Here is a 20,300-nt window from a genome sequence, read left to right as displayed (position 1 = left end):
TGGTGGTGTGGCAGAACAGCTTTGCATAAAGTGTCTCTGGATGTAGACTTGGAACAAATCTTGGAACAGGGTTAAGAGTTGCTCTCCCTCAACCCTGTCAGTAATCACTTTTACTTGTTTAGTTGGGCAAAGAAAAGTCTGGAGCAGGTTGTAGCTGTATATTGGGAAACTGTAAGCCCATCTTTGTTGCATGTTAAAAGAAGCTTTCATCTTTACAAGGTGCTGCCTGTGGTAATCCTTGTCTCACTTGGAATCTTAGTGCAAAAATAGTCAAAATATTAACCCACCCACTAAATTTTCAATTGCTCTTACACTTTCACCTTAAAAAACTTTCTGAAGTTTATGTAAATAAAATAAGTCAGATTTAAACTTTATATATTTGATAAGGAATGGTACTAGCTGCAAAATTCACACATGGCATAAGATAATGTGAGAGTAAGAGGAGAAGGAGAGAAATGGCAAGATGAGGGGATTATTTTCCTTGGATGAAGTTTCTACTTTGGTCGCTACGGATAAGAGCAGGTGATTATGAGAAGTAGTTTGATGTGAAGCCACTAATCTCTGTTGGAGATCTATTTAAAAAAAAAATTAAAAAAATTAGGGTTTATTTTAAAACATGTTTTCCTAGTGACATAAAGCTCTGTGGGCTGGATAAGAAAATAAAGTACATCCTGAATCTGAAATGAACATCTGTCTAATGATTAGAGGATAATGTGATAAAACTGTCTTAGACCTAAAGGAAATCCCCTGCAAGACTTTACAGTTGGGATTTACCACAGGGGTTAAGTTTCATTTGGAGCAACAGTTCTGCAGTCATGATTTACAAGTATAGTAGCTGCAGATATGAAATCCAAGGGCAACTTCAGGGCTGCAAATCACACTGGTTTTGCCTTTCTGCAGCTGCATCGTCCTGTCAGTGTCAGAGGAACACATTCTTAATCCAAAGTTACAAATTACAGAGTTTTTATGTTGAAATATTTAGTTTTCATCCATGTCATAGTAAGTAGAAACTAGGACAGTGTGTCACATCTCCCAGAGGGGAGGATAGACAGCAAAATCCTCTCATTCTGCAGCATGATCCAGCATCAGCTAAGCACTGGACTGCCTCGTGACATCACTCTTGATCATATATAAAACAAATAGCACAGGTCTCTATATTTTTTACTACATTTTTTTTCCACTAAGAACTGTTTTGAGTAGTTTGAAGTCCAGACATGAACGCGGTTTCTTAGAAAATAATGGAATTAATCTATATGTATTGTTATTTCATTTGATATTTACTGTTGCTGCCAATGAATATTGAGAACAGAAAACTCTGTAATTAGGTTTGGATGTTTGTTTTCTTTCTTTTTTAATCAGGTCGTCCAACACAATTTGCGTTTGAGTCGGGCATTATTCTGAACGATTCTCAATTATTTGAAGAAAATGTGTATGCCTGCTGATGGGTTTTTTTTGCCACTGATAATAAAAACCTAAATAGCTTTTTCTAACCTGTATATTAACAGCTCCAGCTCAAAGATAGAGTAGCTAATATGCAGGGAGCTTGGAGTAAAGCTCAACCTGGAGCTCCACATTAAAAGGAGTCAGTTTTAATGGTTTTGAGCATTTGATTTGTTCCAGAATTTATTGGGTAAAGTATATGTCCAACAAGGCATTCCCTTTAACCTTTGAATTCCTTGGGTTTCTCCATAATGAACAGCAGAATACTTTGGGTCTGGACCTTGTGGTTCAATTTCAAATAAGTACCATCATCTTGTGGTATGCTATAAGATGAGAATAGATAAAAAAACATAACATTCTGTGTGATGAATTCCTGAAAGCAACTTTTAAATTTAACTAGGTTTATTCTGTACGTTTGCCAGTTAGAAAAATGTTGACATAATTAAAATGCTAATTTTGAAGCATTAGGAATAATTGTTGCTTTTTTTCTTTCAAATAAGGATAAATAAATCATGTTGTACATTTTTTTTCTTCAAACTTCTGTATTAGATTTTACCTCATATTCAGCCATGCGTAATCTGAAATGGCTTGTCTAGTCGCTCATTTATCTTGAAGCAGCATTTGCATAATTCCTGGCTGATTGACTCTTTAATAGTAAAATCCAGTCCTGAACTATTTATTTAGGGATGCAGTTGGAGTTTTTATTTTGAGTACCGGTACTTGGTTTATCAGTCTTATATTGCTTTAGAGGTGCTGCTGTTATGACTCGTTCTGTCCATCTGGCAAGCCAGTCATTGCTTTCTGACCGTGGCTTGTCACAAATCACTACCACTCCATGTCTCCACACAACATGCAGGATCCAAGACAGAAAATCAATGGGTCCTAATGGGCTTCTCCATCAGTCCAAATATCTGAAGTTTTATGCTTGATGGTGGAGACAAATGTGGTGAGGATACGGTGATGGAGGCAGGTTCTAAGGTCATGTGAGGACAGGCTTTATTCCATAAATGTGCTTTGAGACTTGTGTGTTTTAATTAAGCTGATATTAATTAAAACACATATAATTATAGGAATTGAAGGAAGCATCTTTCAAAAGATAGTAAAACATTGTAAAAGCAGTATTAAGGGGAAAAAAGTTGTTATTGCCATTCCATTTGTTTCTTATAATTGCAGCTTTCAGTCAGAAAAGAAATCACTTTAGTAAAATTAAAAGGTTTCTTTAAACTCAACATGTTCAGCAGTATAATCACGTTTATATGTAACTACATAACAAAATATAAAAATATTTTGTTGCAGCCTTCCCTGTTTCATTGTAACTCTCAGAAATCGACCAATAGCTCCCTTACATGAATTATATGCTTTTCTGTTTTTCTTTTTATCACTTTGAAAAGAACAAATGGACAATTATGTACTGGTATACACTAAAGAAATCAAAAACCATGAATTACTCACTGAAATATTGTTGACACTCATATAAAAATGATAGATTATAAACTTAGAAAATGTTTAGTTACCCGAATAGTCAGTTCTGTTTCAAACATTTTAAATATTTACATTCCCTGACTAAATGTTTCAAACTTAGCAGCTGGGCTTTTCTATATTATTTAAGAAAACCCCACTGCAGTGTAAAAAAAAACCTAAACAAACAACAACAAAAAAAAAAACACATAATAATAATAATTGAATAAAACACTAAATAAATAAAAATCTTCTTTTAAATTCCAGAGGGAATACTTAATTTTAATGTAAAATACCAGTCTAGTAGGGTAGGCAATCAAGCTACATTTTAGACACTTCTAAATAGACACAATTTTTGTGATAAAACAAGTAACTTCTCAACAAATTTTTAGGGTACTGTCTTTTTTTATCTAAGTTACCAATAAGTTACCAATAATGTAGAACAGTAGAGACGAAACACATATCTAGGTAAATTCTACATATCCAATTACTAGGATACTGTCTAATTGTTTCATCATTTGAATAATACAACATAAAGATATAGATATTTAGCAAGGTTAAACAGCATTGTCTGGAGACTTTGAGTACAAAATATGTTTCTGGGAAAAACACAAGTGTTTTTAACAACTCAGTGTCGAGCTTAGGGTCATATTTTAGTTGTCTCCCCACAATAGCTTACACTTACAGTACTTCACCAGTTAAAGTTGCATGCAGAATATTATAGCATGAGATTTCTAGACTCATATGTCTTACTAATAAAAGTACAATGATCATTTTTAGGTTTGCCAAAACTTGTTGAAAAGTGATTTTCATTTTCTTTTTCTTTCAGTGATTGACTGCAAGGTTATTCTGGATGGCCTGCAGAGGTATGGCCCCACGCCAATGTATCTACCGGTCAGCTACCAGATCCTCAATGCTGAGTCAGCATTCTTCTTACTGGAGGCAAACCAGGACATAATGAGGAACTCCAGCCTCCAAGCTCGAACAGAGTCCTTCTTTATCCATCAAGCTCGGCAGATGCCCTTTGTCAATGCTAGCTACGGGCCGCTCTCTGTCCAGCAGCCTGTTCCTCTGGAGATGCTACAAATACTGCCAGGGCCATTTAATGCACCATCCCTCACTTTATCAACAGCGCCAACCTCGCCAACCTCTTCGCCTCTGTTTATGTTCAACTGGAAGGTCCACACATACATCATCAGTGAGCAGATTCATCCCAGTTGGCCAAAGGTTCAGGTGTTGTTCTACATTGCAGGCAGGGACTGGGATGATTACAGCACCGTCCACAAGTTACCTTGTGTCCGGATGTTTGCTTTTCATGAGACCCAAGAGGTGCGAGGTACTTGTAGACTAAAAGGTGAGCTAGGGATTTGTGTAGCTGAGCTGGAACCTCTGGCCAGCTGGTTCAGCCCGCCAACTGTGAGGCCCGGCAGGCAGCGGGTCTCAGAGCAGGCTCAGGGCACTCCTGTGGAGCTCTACTACATAATTCAAACCATGGACAGCGGAGACTGCAGCTCAGAGGACTCCAGAAAGGGCAGCCCAGTTCACACAGAACAGCAGAGGCCTTTGGGCTACTTTGCAGGGCATACACCTATGCAGCGCATTGGGAGCGTCAGACTGTTGCAGCCATTATCTGAGCTGAAGTTGGACAATAACTTTGTGGTGATGGCCCCCTCTAAACCCATAAGACAGAGGGAGACAGTCTCAACTTTTCTGGCCCTGTCCACACTTTCATCAGTGCAAATTTTCACCCTCAGGTGAGTTAGATTTCTAAATATACTCTAAGATTGTGTTAGACAAATTGTTGAATCTGCTTTTTTTCCCAAGCAATCACAGTTTGAAGGTTGTGTGGCTGTTGTTTTAAAATTTGTTTTAATTTTCTGGTTTGGAAGTTTTTCCTATAACAGATTGTTCTTTAAGTTTAAGTAGAATAGAGGATTCATTTCTAGTTCTGGTTTTCTAAAAATGCTTTGAGAACAGCTTTTTTGTTTCTTAGCATTCACAAGTAAAAAGTTCTTCCTACATTATAATTCTTGTACTTCTTTCTTCATCAAGTTAATTTAATCTCAAAAGCAACATGCAAAAGATATTAGAAAACCAGAGTTATTAACTGTGTAAATACTCTAGGTTTGGTTCAACACAATCACAAATGTTGGCTATATTAACAGGAAGACTGAAAACTCAAATAGAATAGGATGGCTTGTGTCTGGATTCATTTTATCCCTAGTGGTTTTTTAATAGATTAAAGCTTAATCTGGAATAGCCCAGATCTCAGTGCTATTCAGATAGTTTGGATGATGCTCAAAAGATAGGCTGGTCATTGCGTTCCTACATGATTCCATCCAATTCTCATCTTCTTTCAGTGCTTCGTCTGGGACTTCTCCCATTGACTTTGATTTCTCCATGGGGTTGTTTACAGTTCATGCACATTCTAGTAAGTTTCATCAAGGTGGCACATGTCATGGCCAAACATTAGCGATTGGGTTAAATGTAAAACTACAACAGAGCCACCATGCCTTCAGCAAGCAATTCTTCCTCAATAAATTCTAATTTATACTCTCTATTGTAGTTTTTAAAATGTGCTGAAGTTATATTTTGTATTATTAATGCATCCTGGAAAAATAACACTTTAAAAGCTCTTTAAAATCCCAAGATTAACATCACATTCACACCAATGCTGATTGGTTTCAAACTTCTGGCTAACACTGTATCTTGTGCAACAATAAAATAAGACTTAATTAAACAATGTTTGAGAACACATTTTTGAAGAGTTTCACATTGCAGGATATTAACTGTCTCTTAGTATGCACCATTTAAGAGAAAAATTTAGTGGATCAATATCTTACTGACATAGTTTGAGTTCATAACAACTTCCCCTGTCATTGTTGATCGCATTAGGATTGGTTAAAATAATCCAAGCCACATATTTGAGTGTCTGTAGGTTGTTTTGCTTGGATAGCACTGTAATTACACCTTAGTGATTCATCTTATATACTCTTGTTCTTGTCACATGCACTAATTTTTTAAATTGCACATTTGGAACCTTTTTTGTCTTATTTGACTAAAGAGAGGTGCAACAAAGTATGACACATTGAGCTTACTCTGCACCAAATTACTATTCAAAGTGACTTTAATTGCTCCATGTTGTTTGATGCTAATTAGGATATAAGGAACATGCATTTCCGCTTGGCTATCCTCCTTCCTGCAATCTAAGTCATGGCAGATGAATCAGTTAGCAGCGTCAAAGTGAAGCTGCAACAGAGGGCTTTGGCAATTTGTCAACCTTGGGTGAGCAGGAAATCTGCCAAAAAGCCTCATTGGTTTTTGTCTCACACCAATGATGATGAACTCCCATGAAGTATTAGTGCTCCCACTGTGTGTTTGTCACATTTATCAGCGTGAGTGCAAATGGAAACTTTAAAGGCGATATTCCGCCTTCAGTTCCTCTTTGCACCAGTGTTGCACCCCATTCGTTTTTAGAACTTTTTTTTGTTTTTCCGTTGGGAGAGCAACAGCTTAAAAATCATCAGAAATATCTTATTAGTAACCAAATGCTCAGATATCAAAGTGTTTGAAAACCCAGGCAATTTTATACAACTTTGAGGGCCATCTTACCAAAGTTTGTAAGAAGCATGTTCTATGATGGTTGATGATTTCTTGCTGGCTTTGCCATGTGTTGCTTTCACCTTCAGTGACAAAAGCAGGGGTTTAGGTAAGTTTCCCCTGACCCTATACTTTTCATCACATAACTTTTAAAGCTCATCATATTTCCATGATGATGTATATTCATACTCAGCATCACAAGAGGTGGTTCACTGAGGAGTGTCTGTGCTGTTTTTGATTCTGTGTTGTTAAGCAGTGATGTTATTCCTCCTCCTTTCATTGCATGTATTTGCACACTGTCAGCCAATGTTTGCTTTTGCTGTAGTGTGGCTGTGTTTGTGGACAGCTTAGTTTAAGTAGCTTTGGTGTGCTTCTCTCAGCTGCTCAGGCTTCATTAACTATTTATGGATTACTCGCTTCCTTTCCCCACTATCTTTACTCCAAGTCTTATCCATTCTCTACCTTCATGTACTTGTTTAACTTGTGACAAAAGAATATAAAAAATTCTTTTTATAGCCTTTATTCATACCAATGCTGCTGTCAGATGGTATCAATAGAGTTTTTCTTCAAAAATGAACTTCCCTGTCTGTGGGTTTTCACTGAATAACTACATGTTGGACAGAATATTGCAGTCTAGTGTTCCTTTTCTTCATACTGCAGAACTTCAACCATAATGCAAGAGCTACAAAATGTATGCATTTGAAATCAAGAATAATTTATGCAATGAATCAGTTTGCTGTGTTTGCTGTTTTGAGAGTAGTACATTCTATACATAAAAGCAAGCACATACAGTGCCTCCGAAAAGCAAAATGTTTTTCTTTCAATTTTTAAGTCCTGTCACTGATTTTTAACTGAATTTTAACTTATGTTCCATGTTGAGAAAATAATACGCTTTGATCTAAACTATTTTTCAAACCTCTGTAGTATGTTTTGTACCAGGGATGCCCTTTATTTGACTCCATTCGAGAAACCTCTTTGTTCCCATCAATGCAAATCATCCCCAATTACCATTATTTTATAAAGACCAGCGAAGCACTAAACTGTTTTATATTGACTATTACCTGAGCTTTGATTCTCTGGAGCTCCCCCATACTCACCATGGACTGAACTATCTGGCTGCTTCACTGATATAGGCTGCCCTAAGGCTGCCATAAGCTTTATAATTTTAGTGAAACCATTTGGTTGCACTGGATTTTGTTCGGGAGTACCGGAGTAAAGTATGATGAATGTATGTGAATGTCGCAATTTTTCATATGCTTATATTTAAAACATTTTGGGAAAAAAGGTATCATAATCATTCCAATAAAATTCATGAAGGTTTTGTGATTATGACAAAATATGAATGAGTCCTAGGGATGCGAGCAGTTTTGCCCCTCTTTTCTTTCTTCTACAGTGTTCATCATAATGTGCACATTTTCTGAGAATACAATTCACCACTAAGGCAAATTTTCTTCATTATGGTTCATATGGTGGAGAGGGTTTCAGAAAAGATAAACATGTGCATCCAGGCACTCCAGCAAGCCTTCTTGAAATTTGCTCCGTTAGACAGATTAAATAAATAGAGAAATCTGTCAATGTGTTCTAAAGAGTTCAATTTCCTGCCACTGGCAGGATATGAACAGCAGGAACACAAAATTGAAAAATGTGAGAAGATTTTTAGGTCACTGCTATTAATTCAGGCTCGGCACATCAATTTTCAAATAATAGAAAAAAAAAAGTCAAACAAAACAAATGGGGCATGGTAATTGTGATTTATTTTATAGTTTTCCTATTGAGTCACATACATCCACATTGTCTCTATTATTCGTTTTAAGGAGATTCAAGCTTTGACATATCTATTTGCAAAACAAGCAACTGAATATTCAACAAAAAACAGGACATTTATGGCTTATATCGCTTAAAATACTAAGCACACACATCCTACCATGGGATGACTTTGCAATGGAGTGTTATCTTACAGATCACTAAGGTGGCTTACGACTGTGAGATGCTATATTGTGAGGCTACAGCCCTTTGCAGTGGAGGCAGACCAAAGTGACAGACTGGTCGCTTTTTATAAGTATTTTCTTTGTATATTTAAATATAAGACAATCTGTGACCAAAAGCAACTTCGTAAAAGTGCTTGCTATATCAGCTATGGTACTTGAGCCCCTGAAACTTTCAAATTGCATCTGTTGTTTTGCTTTTTTGGTGATTTTATTGTATTGAACAATCCAAAATCTACATTGACTCCCACTCTAGTTCTAGTGCCCAAATGTTTTTTTCATCCCAAAGCAGGTGTAACTCTTTGAAGTTTATCTCTTGAGTTTAGACACATTTTTACATCTGAATGATTCATTTGTCAGAGTTACTTGGTAAACACACAAATACAAAATTCAAGGTAGGGGACTGTAAATGACTGGACAAAATTGTGAAAAGAATGTAATGGATTAATGAAAACACTGAATGAGTTCAGAAAGCATTTCGAAATATTAATCACTTCTGTAGTGTTTGCAAAAAATTTTTAGCTATGTGGGAGAGTCTCAGGCAGGTCCTTTTTTAAACCTGCAGGACATTTTACTCACTTGCTGCAGATTTAAGTAAAGCTTTACAGTAACTTCCTACAATCAGTCAGAATTATTTATATGTTTTATTTATCTGTGTTTATGTCAGTCTATAATTGTTATACTGTTGTGAGTTAATCCCTTTTATAAAGTTTAGCACAGCCGAACTTCCCACTTGGGTTTTTATTTTGGGATGACATTCCGAGATTATCACTGGCTCCCATTTAGGCCTCTTTAAAAACTTTCTGGACACACCCCTGCTGAGCAGTCTCAAGAAGGCATTTAATATCAACATTTATATTCGAGCATTAGTATGTTTTTACATTTTGAATATAATGCATTGAATTGAAATTCACTTACGGGGTTAAACACAGCGGTGTTACGCACATTAATAATTATTGTAATTAATTCAAACTCTTGTTTGTTCTGCTTCCCTTGCACTTCTGTGCTACAATCTGCTCAGCTTTCATAAAGCACAAAGTATGCCATAATGTGAAGTGATGCAGCTAAAGTACAAAGATCTGTTGAGGAAAGCGCTTACAAGGAAAGAGGAGATTTAAATCCTAAATGTTTCACTTACAATCTGTCACCTAAAATATTGTCTCCAAAACCAATACAACTACTACAGGCATTAGTCACAAAGTTGTTGGACACTTGCCACATCAACACATTAATTCAGCTCACAGAGAGTTTTCTTTTTTTGGTGACATATTTATCACACTATAAAGGCCAGCAGTTTTCAACATTTTTTTAAATGATATATTTGCAACGTTATAGGAGAAGCACGTTTATCAATATGTACGACTATTTAAAGTTTTTCATTCGGCAATGTTAAATTACGTTGGTAATTTCAGAGACATGTTTTCGCAAACACTGCCTCAAGCCCCCTCTAAGGGAAATGTAAAGAAGAAATTGGTACCTTAAGCCTCTCACATTAGTGGTTTTATTTATTTATTTATTTTCTATCCAAATTAGCTAAAATTATGGGACTTCTGTATTGGCCACTTTTATTGCATGGATCATTGGATAGTTGACTGTATTTGATCTTATCTAAACAAATATTATGCAATTATTTTACATTTAATTGCAGGTTTTTAGTCCCAGTGCCCTGATAACCAAGTAGACAGTGATGAATCTTTAAATCTACATTTTGTGCTTGCAGATACACGTACACACCAACACACGCACTCACACGCATACATTAATCTGTAGAGTTGCCCTGAACCAGCTAAAAGTCACACTGTGTTTGTCATGTTAAAGTCTCCCTTAGGAATCAGTAATTCCCTGCCTCATTAGGTAAGGGGAGAGTGGTGTAACAGGTTGCTTAAAGATTCTCAAGCTACTCCTTATTCAACATGCAAATTAAACCACTATTTCCTCCTCAACAAATTAACAGGCTTTTCAAAAGATAAATTGCCCTAGCTGTATTGTAATTTTGACTAAACAATCCAACATATTTCCGCTAAACCCCTCAGGGGGCAGAATTGCTGATGAATGCAAATGAATTTCTAAAACGTGAGAGTGTAAAGGTAGAAGTATGAGATTTTTCAAACTGTGCCAGTCAAAAATAAGTTTTTTTATTTCTGGATTTAGCAGGTTAGCAAGGCAGAAATGTTAATAGATCCAGAAAGATTGGTCATATTTGGACATCATGCAAGTATGATAAGTAGTCCTAAGCTCATTCAAATTCTGAACAGGGTTCAGGTTTACAGGTCCTTTACATCACCTGTTTGCTGTTTTTGGCATTGTTGGATAAAATATCAGCAGAAGAAAATGTTGAAATAAAGATGTTTCCTACAGTGTATTAGATTTATCTTGGCACTCTCGACTGTGATCCAGTTCTTTGTTAAAGGTCACCTGAGATAGGTAGGTATGTCTCTTTTCCATTTTCATTCTGTGGTTATCTGTATTTTTTCTTATATTTTATCTGCTGCTCTTTTTTGCTGTCTCTCCCCTAGTTGGTTCGTAACCTTTCCTTCTCTGTATATGCAGTCCTCTTTGTCATTCTCTTATCATCGAAAGCATATATACAGTATATATATATCTATATCTATATATCTATATCTATATATAGATATAGATATATATCTATATATAGATATAGATATATATATCTATATCTATATATAGATATACACGCACACACACACATAGGTACTTGGATTTCTGATGTAACCATAAATCTGATTCTTAACGGACATCCACTGAGGATGCGGCTACCTATTGGAACCACCCAAGCACATCCATTGGAAAGAAGCAAGCGCACCCCAGAGGAACACTATTGGCTGGAATGGTTGCTAGGCTATTACACTCCTTGATCGGAGCGAGAACTTCCTGTAGAGCTGCTAATACATAAAAGTTACTAATGCCAAAAACTGTATGTAACCTTGAATTGCACAAGAACAAAAACTGGTGATTTGTAGCAAATTATTTGGACACAAGCACTGCTAACTTAAGCGCAGTGAATCTCTGACCTTTAAGGTAAAGTTTTCTTAGATTTGATTGTGTGCATACATGGTTTGTCTGTCCAGTGTGTCTCTGTACTGTCCTGTGATGGACTGTGACCTGCCCAGCATATACCCTGTATACACCTCAACGTGACCCTGGATGGCTAAAATGGACAAGCAGTACCTATTTTATTTATTAGTATTTTAGTGGTGTTTCCATGAGTTTTTACAGTGGTCCGTTGATCTCTCTTGCTCTTTACTTGTATTACTCATATCTTCAGTTTTCCCAAATTTAAGGTCTGTGTCAGTTAGTGACTTGATTCAGAACCAGAATTGAATCAAACGTAAGTCACAAAATAATTCTGCAGACATGTCTCAGACATGCATATTAAAAGGACAGGAGTTAAGGACTCAAGTTTTGTGAATAATCTTTATCTCATAAAAAATGTTCTGAAAATGAACTGGTGATTGTAGATTTTTTGAGTAAATGATTAATGTTCATAAATCAAACAACCACTTTACAGACACCACATTTCTGACTGAGATCCACATTTTCTCTTGTTAAAGGGTGAATTTGATTTATTAACTAGAGATGTTCGTGGACTGTGGATAATTAATAGTTCATGACACCATGTTCATATTTAATCAACCTTTCATAAAAATTACCACATATTTATCTTAAACTAAACTCTACATTAAGCTCTGCAATAAATAAATTTTTATTACATTATTAAAACAAAATAAGCTTCCTCTGAATTCTTATTCCCAGTCTCTGTAGTCATGCTGTTTAGCATAACTTCAAAGACATTTCCAGTTTTTCAAAAAGGCAATGCCATTATTTTCCCTCAGAAATTTGATGTTCTGTCTCTCATTCACTCAATACATCAAACCTCACTCTGTGGCTCTGTATTTACTCATTTATCATTTATTATTAGTTCAATGTGTAGAATGTATTATATGCAGACTTAGTGTATTCTTGCAAATCATTTGATTTATAGGAGAACATAAACAAAAACATAAAAAACAAAGATAAGCTTGTTCCCTGTGCAACTTAAAATATGTCAGTTCTCCCCCTAGCCTTTGATTCTGTGTCTAGATATTGTCTCAAGACGTAGTCTTGTTCAGGAACCCCAGGGCTTCATATTTTCTGTTTACGGGTGATATTGTTCTGAACTCTTTCACCTATGACCTCCATTTTTGAAAAGATGAAGATGAGAGTCGGCGACTCTCAATTAGAGGCTGTGGTTTTTCCCTCACAGCTGGGGATCAATTTCTACCTTGAGAAAAGTACTCAAGTGTCTTTGTGTTGTTTTTTGAAAGACTTTGGTCAAAAGGAGTCGGGAATGGATAGATAAATTGCAGCCTTTAAATTCACAGCAGGGCCATCAAATGCTGAGGGAGGTAGTCACCAACATCCAGGTCACCAACTTTCTGAAGAGTCAATAGCTGAAGACTCCTAAACTTTGTGTAACCTTCAGATTACCTCAAGAGCAGCACGTTAAGTGCTTTCCATCACTGAACACCTTTATTCAAATGTTAAATCTCTAGGTTTTGTGCAAAGTGTTGAATGCAGTGGTGTAAACCTTTAAACAAGTGGAAAAGTGTTTTCTGGAGTGATGAATGGTTCAGTCTGGCAGTTGCCAAGAGAATGGCAGTTGCCTGAGTGCAATATGTCAAGTTTGAAGATTGTTACAGGGCTGCGGGGCTATGTTTCTCTGGAATTGGCCTTGGCCTCTTAGTTCCATTGGAAGGAATTCTTTATAGTTCTGCATTTTGAACTTCACATGCTTAATTTTCCAACATCCTATGCAAAATGATCACATCCACAAATATTTCGTGGGAAAATAGTCAAGAACTAAAAATACAAACAAACACTCCCTAACCTTCCTAAGCCTTCTCTAAGGAACAGACACTGGCTCAGCTCTTAAAGCCTTAACCTGTTGCCTGTAACCAATGCATTTGGTAAAATTTTCAAATTTTGAAGAAGCCCAATTTTTATTAATGACCAGGGAACACAAAGCTTATTCTGGCTTTTTGGTTTTAGTCATAATGGTTCATAAATGGATGTAAAAATGTATCAAACCATGTCTTTTGTGCACTTTAAACAGGTCAGCTTACTTTCACAGGCACAAGCTTAGTTGCTTAGCATGCAGCAGTGAAAAGGGAAAAAAAAAAACAATGGCAAAAACCCAGAGAGCAACAGAAAAAAAAAGACTGACAAACTGACAGAAAGGGAATGTGGGGACAATCATTAGACCCATGCAAAATTCAGCATGTTGTTTGAACAGTGCCTTTCACTGGCCTTTAAGCTGTGTAGTGTTGGTCTGTGTGGGTTCAACTGGGTAGTGGGTCAGCCATTGATCTATAGATATAAGCTGATACTTTGGAACCAAGCCTTTATCATCCTACAGGGCTACTAACACTGTGGGTGGATAAGCCTCAAGCTGCTCAGGGGGCTCATAACTGTGTGTGTGTCAGTGTCTACCGATGGCTGTGATCTGTTTGTATCTGCATACAGATTCATATGATCTCTTTAATTCCTTTTTTCTCCAGTCGGAGCACTGGTGGGTTGAATGACTAGAAGACAAAAGGGTATAAAAAAGGGGAGGAGGGATGACAGGTTTAAAAATGAAAGAAGAATACCCACTTTTAAAATTTTAACAAATCATACATTAATTATTACAAGAGAGAAAAGCTTCAAATAAGTGGCAACATGAGTCTAAAGCTCAAGAGACAAAACTAAAAAAAAAAATAGATAGTTGGAGGTTCTTTGAGTAAGTGAAAATTAACTGGGGTCTATTTATCCTCTGCTGTATTTTGTTAAATTAAAGTAGACAGGTAGTGGCTAAAATTTAAATAACTGACAAAACTTTTCAGCTATAAATTCAAGAATTTGATTAATGATTGGCTGCCTGTTTCTAAGGGATTTAAGCTGCTTTCCTGTTGTTCCCTATCTTGCCATGTCTGTGTATAAAAATGCAAACTATTTAGTTCTAAACATGAGGAAACCAAATCCTGACATGTCGTCAAAGTATGTTTACTTAAGCGTAATTCCCTCCTGCACTGAGTAGTGTATGTGTGCATTAGGGCCAAGTGTAATTCACATTGTCTTGTAAAATCGAGACACACTCTTGCGGTGTTTGTCTTGTTTTATGATTCTCTTTTGTTTTCATTTATTTATTGCTCAACCAAATGGATATGTGGAGATGATATTCTAATTGTTTGGATGACTCCATTGGATCAGTGTTGCATCTTGCATTAGAGTAGATGGGTTGCATTAATAAAATATAAACATGTGTTTGAATGACCTTCAACCTCTTGAATTATTTGCATGGATGCATGATTGTGAATTCATGTGTATGTGTCTCTGTGTGCACAGTAGGTATTTAAGTATGTGAAATAGGGATGTGTGTGTGTTATGTCACCTGGAATTGCAAAGATGCTACAACAGTGAGAAAAGTAGAAACCTTGCAGCACTCAGCGCCCAAGAGCAGGATTGTGCAGGTAGCCTCAGCTACCAGAGGCCACGGCAGCCCCAGGCAGACAGACACCAGGCACCCCCACAAAGTAGCCATTCACCAGGCACGAAGTAGGCTGGCATCGAAGCACAGGAAAAGGCCAGAGAGAGATGCAGGGTACTAAACCCCAATACTCAACTCTATTTCTACATCCCTGGTTACCTCGATGGCCATGTCGTATCCCCCCGGCAACAGAGCCAAAGAGCACTGAGAATATACAATTTTGGCAGGGATTAGAAATGCACAGTAGCCTCGCTCATATTTTGAGGAATCGTGACTCATGATCAAGCCAAAAAACAAGTGATATATTATTTATAGGTGTCACATAGCTCCTTTGCCTTATAATACATCAGTGGTTCTCAAACAAGTGCAACTTCTGTAAATTCCTTGTTGATGTGTATGTGAATTTGTATAATGAGAAAGGGTGTGGCCTAAGGAGATCAGCCCCTTACACCAATGTTTACATAATTATTAGGCAGCTTCTTTTCTTTAGGGAAGTTGGGTCAAAAAGAGAAATAACTAACTCTAAAAAGGCACAAACAAGGGTTTCAGAGGGATGCAGCAGTCTGGAAATTGTTAAAATATTGGGGCGTGATCACAGAACCACAGAATTTTGTTGCAAAAAGTCGCAAAAACGTCTTGAGAAAATATTATGCTAATTAACTGTCAAAGACTTGAGAATCATCAAGGGTGAACCTACCAGGAACTCATTATCTTCCAGTTCTGTCTTATTCCATAACTGCAACCTACCTAGAATACCTGCCATGATTTTCTACATTTCGTTCAATAAGTCCACATTTTCTAACTTAAGTTGTGGATGACAATTACTGGAGGATATGTGACTGTTTCATTTGAGTTTTCTCCATTCATCCTTTCTATGTGCCCCTTAAGGTCCCTTTTCTTTCTCCTTATCTTGCTTTTCATGATATACAAATTGGCGCAAATACACAAAGCAAGTTGCTGACACAAACAAGCCGCATTTCCTTTTTTCTGATGTTATTCTTCTATTTGAGTAGCTGCTTACAAATTCATGAAAATCATGAAAGGCACTGCAGTGAATTTACAAGCCTACTCCTCATATAGATTAATTTTCCATGTCTATATTAAACTGATGGTTTATGCATCTCACTCTTAAAGGTCTGAGAGAAAGGTTTACACTGGAGGTACTGTTAGAATTCAATTGAATAAGCCCAAGGCAGATTTTTTTTTTCTTCATTCAAGGGTCAGAACTGATCAAGCCAGAGTAAGTGTGTTTCATGTTTTAAATGGAATAGAGTGTAATGATTTGGGTGTCTTAGGTTGTAGTTTAATCAGTAATTCCTGTTTTACATACAGTACAGACCAAAGGTTTGCACACCTTTTAATTCTATGAGTTTCCTTTATTTTCATGACTATTGACATTGTAGATTCACACTGAAGGCATCAAAACTATGAATAACACATGTGGAAATATGCACTAAACAAAAAAGTGTAAAACAACTGAAAATACCCCTCAAATTCTAGTTTCTTCAAAGTAGCAACCTTTTGCTGTGATTACTGCTTTGCACACACTCTGCATTTTCTTGATGAGTTTCAAGAGGTAGTCACCTGAAATGGTTTTCACTTCATAGCTGTGCCCTGTCAGGTTAATAAGTGGGATTTCTTGCCTTATAAATAGTCATGACAATAAAGAAAACCCATTTTAATTAGAAGGTGTGTCCAAACTTTTGGTCTGTACTGTGTATGTATGTATGTATGTATGTATGTATGTATGTATGTATGCATGTATGTATGCATGTATGCATGTATGCATGTATGTATGTGTCAAGCTCACCTGTTTCACATCTCAATCACCAATCCCCTATAACAGTACTCCTCAAATAGTGACAAAGTGTCAAGAGGGGCGTGAGAAGCAGGACTTTACATTCATGCTTAACTGATAAACAAGCCTCCGGTCACTAGGTGGCAGCAGTGTTCAAACTAATCAACAGGCTGCCTGTTCAAGCCAGTAGAAATAGCTACATTGCATTGTTGTAAATGGAGCAGACGAAAAGAAAAAGAAAAAAAAAACAGAGTGAAGGACACAAGCGGGGATGTTTTGAAATATAGGATGTTTTGAAATATAGCTACCGTCATAGAGGAGAGATGGAGAAATTTGACAGTGAAAAGAAGAACCGCAGCAGAGGTCAGTAAAGCAAGTACAACTGAGTTTTATGGCCAGCCTAAGAGATTTTTATTTTCAAATACAAGAATACAGTCACAATACTACGAGAACCAAGTTGTATTAGTAGAATAGTTTAAATATTGACAGAATAAAAACGCAATATTGCTGGAAGAAAGTTGATAAATTAAACAGCTAATCAATCAATCAATCAATCAATCAAATTTTATTTGTATAGCACATTTCAGCAGCAAGACATTTCAAAGTGCTTTACATCATTACAAACACAGTATCACAAAGTAATATAGAATCAATCATTAAGTCAAGTTACATCAATGAATTTGTAATTGATTACATTTCAAATACAATTCTAAACAGGTGGGTTTTCAGTTGAGATTTAAAAGAAGTCAGTGTTTCAGCTGTTTTACAGTTTTCTGGAAGTTTGTTCCAAATTTGTGGTGCATAGATGCTGAAAGCTGCTTCTCCTCGTTTGGTTCTGGTTCTGGGGATGCAGAGCAGGCCAGAACCAGAAGACCTGAGAGGTCTGGAAGGTTGATACAATAAAAGCAGATCTTTAATGTATTGTGGTTCTAAGCCGTTCAGTGATTTATAAACTAACAACAGTATTTTAAAGTCTATTCTTTGAGCTACAGGGAGCCAGTGGAGGGACTTTAAAACTGGTGTTATGTGCTCTATCTTCCTGGTTTTAGTGAGAACGCGAGCAGCAGCATTCTGGATCAGCTGCAGCTGTTTGATTGATTTGTTGGAGAGACCTGTGAAGACGCTGTTGCAATAATCAATACGACTGAAGATGAATGCATGGATGAGTTTCTCTAGATCTGGCTGAGACATTAGTCCTTTAATCCTGGAAATGTTTTAATCCTGGAAATGTTGACAATGTTGATAATGACAGAAAATAATTGAGAAACACTGTCCTATACCAAAAAAACATCTCTGAACTTCTTGTGCTTGGTGATTCACCCACAGATCCATTAGAACAAATGTAAGAGACAAACTTTAAATAACATTTGAGAAAGTAATTTCTAAGTTTTCTTGGTAGGTGTAAATGATTCTTTGATCGCTCGCAAGTGTGAGTGAAAAGAAACGTTTCAGATCTTTTTGTGACTCCAGGAGAGGTGCACATTTTATTTACACAGATTGGCACCAAACTCATAAGAACAAGGCTAAAACATGGAACAAACATCTTTTCATGTTGTATCTCAGCCTACTAATGCAAGTATTCAACTAATTAATGTGTCAAAAAAAACCCATAGCCTTAGCTATTTCCTTCCTGCTGGTTTTTGTCAGGGGCTTGAAAGAGATGTGGAGTGATGAGCAACAGGAAGCAAAAAAGGACTAAAACACTGGCTAACATATTGCCCAGCTGAGCTGTCAGCATGCTGCTTATATTTCTTTATTTTGCTTGGTGACAGACTCTTTCAAGCATAGCATGTCTTTTTACAAAAAAAAAAAAAACATACATGTTTTCTATTTTTTTTGTAAGTGCTGCTGAGAACTACTTAACGAATTGGAGAGTACACATCAGTATTTGTCACTTGAAATAGTTCCCCAAAAGTATGATTAAATAATATCTGCTTAGTGTTGAACTGAGTAAAGAGAATTTGTTCAGTTTTGACACTTTTAGGAAGCAAACTTTTCCTCTCTTTTTTTTACCTGTTTGTTGTACTTTTTTCCAAATATTTGTAGTTTTTTCTTCTTTTAATAAAAAAAATTATAAATATTTGTGTGGGAGAAAATTAGATGTAGGAAGAAAAACATTTATTATGAAACTAAAATATGTAATCCCAGTGAAAAGGTATTAGGAAAATAAGTGGCAGCAGGAAAGTAACAAAAAAATCCCTTCACATTAAATGTAGACGTAGAAAATAGTTGACACCTGACAAAAACTGAAATAAAAAAAGAGTGTTCTTTCAACCATTCCTCATTTGGTAATTCTACAACCACCAATTTCTGTTTGTTTATGAGGAGTTTATTTGACAGACCGACACCAATCAATGAATAATTGTACAATAGAAAGTTTCAGATGGTTATGTAACCATTGCAAATTCAACTGATACCTTTTTGAACCATCTTTTACTGTAAGAAAATATGTAAGTCTTAAGAGATGACTTTACCAGCCTAAGCATTTTGTAGCAAAATCAGCTCTCCAACAAGATAAATGGGCTTTGATCCAAACCATGTCATAGTTGCTTTTGTTGAGTGTAGGCCAGAAAGTTGAACTTTGGTCTAATCTGACCAGAGCGCCCTATTTCACAAGTTTTGAGTATCTCTCCTACATGGCCTTTAACTCCAAACTTGAGTTTTCTAACAAAGACTGTCTTCTCCTTACTTATCCATAAAAACCAAACTGTTGTTGCATTTGTGATGTACTCTGTCCATTTTTGGCTGGTGAATTGAGAAGCACTCCATGATATGTTAAAAGCATAGGCTATTTAATTATAACCTAATCCATCCTAAATTTTACTACATTGGCATTTTATTTTTGGGTATTAGTGTACAGGGATTGAAGACAAAAGAACAATATGCATTCTGTTTTGCAAAATTGGAAAACGATGTGTTACTTTTCCTATGATTTCACAATTTTGTTTTAAATTCCCTACAAAATACACAAACATTTGTGGTTGTACTTGATAAGTATGGGAAACGGCAAGGGGTATACGCACTTTTGTGAGACACCATCTTAAAGGGCATAACAAAATCTATTAATCTTGTCTCTAATAAAAAGAATGCCAACTACAAACATATCATACTTTTACCTTTAACATTTTTCCTCCTGATAAGGTCAGTTCAGGTCTAAATGATCAGTGGTCTCCCCTTCGCTGGCAAACAGCGTTGTACTGCTGCTAGGGAGAACAGACCCAGCATTGTCACTCCCCACAGCTTGACGCAGACAGACTCTGTTGTGGCTCAAGGGAGCTTTACACACCCACACACGCACACAAACAGAGAGAACATCCCAAAGGGAATTCTTCTTATAAAGGGATCAGTGTAAACATCCACCGGCAGTTGAGGTGTTGGTAGCCCTGTGAAGTGAGAGTAATGCTGAGGGCATGGTGCTGGTTGATAAGAACTGCTAACATATAGTAGAGAAGAAAGTTAGTCAGTTGCAATGTTACCAAGCACCGTAGGAAAG

General features: G+C 36.5%; 1 protein-coding gene across 1 annotated transcript in view; it reads left to right on the top strand.

Moving 5' to 3' along the window:
• LOC114150249 (transmembrane protein 132C) overlaps positions 1 to 20,300 on the top strand; it is a 157,748-nt gene that overhangs the window by 58,042 nt on the left and 79,406 nt on the right. Inside the window, exon 3 of the mRNA XM_028026592.1 lies at positions 3,728 to 4,652. Coding sequence (XP_027882393.1) covers positions 3,728 to 4,652 — 925 coding nt within the window. The remainder of the gene's footprint in view (positions 1 to 3,727; positions 4,653 to 20,300) is intronic.

The sequence above is a fragment of the Xiphophorus couchianus genome, chromosome 8 (assembly GCF_001444195.1).
Source record: "Xiphophorus couchianus chromosome 8, X_couchianus-1.0, whole genome shotgun sequence".
Classification (NCBI taxonomy): domain Eukaryota; kingdom Metazoa; phylum Chordata; class Actinopteri; order Cyprinodontiformes; family Poeciliidae; genus Xiphophorus; species Xiphophorus couchianus.
Note: the sequence above shows the minus strand (reverse complement) of the source record. Positions and strands in the feature narration are given on the sequence as shown.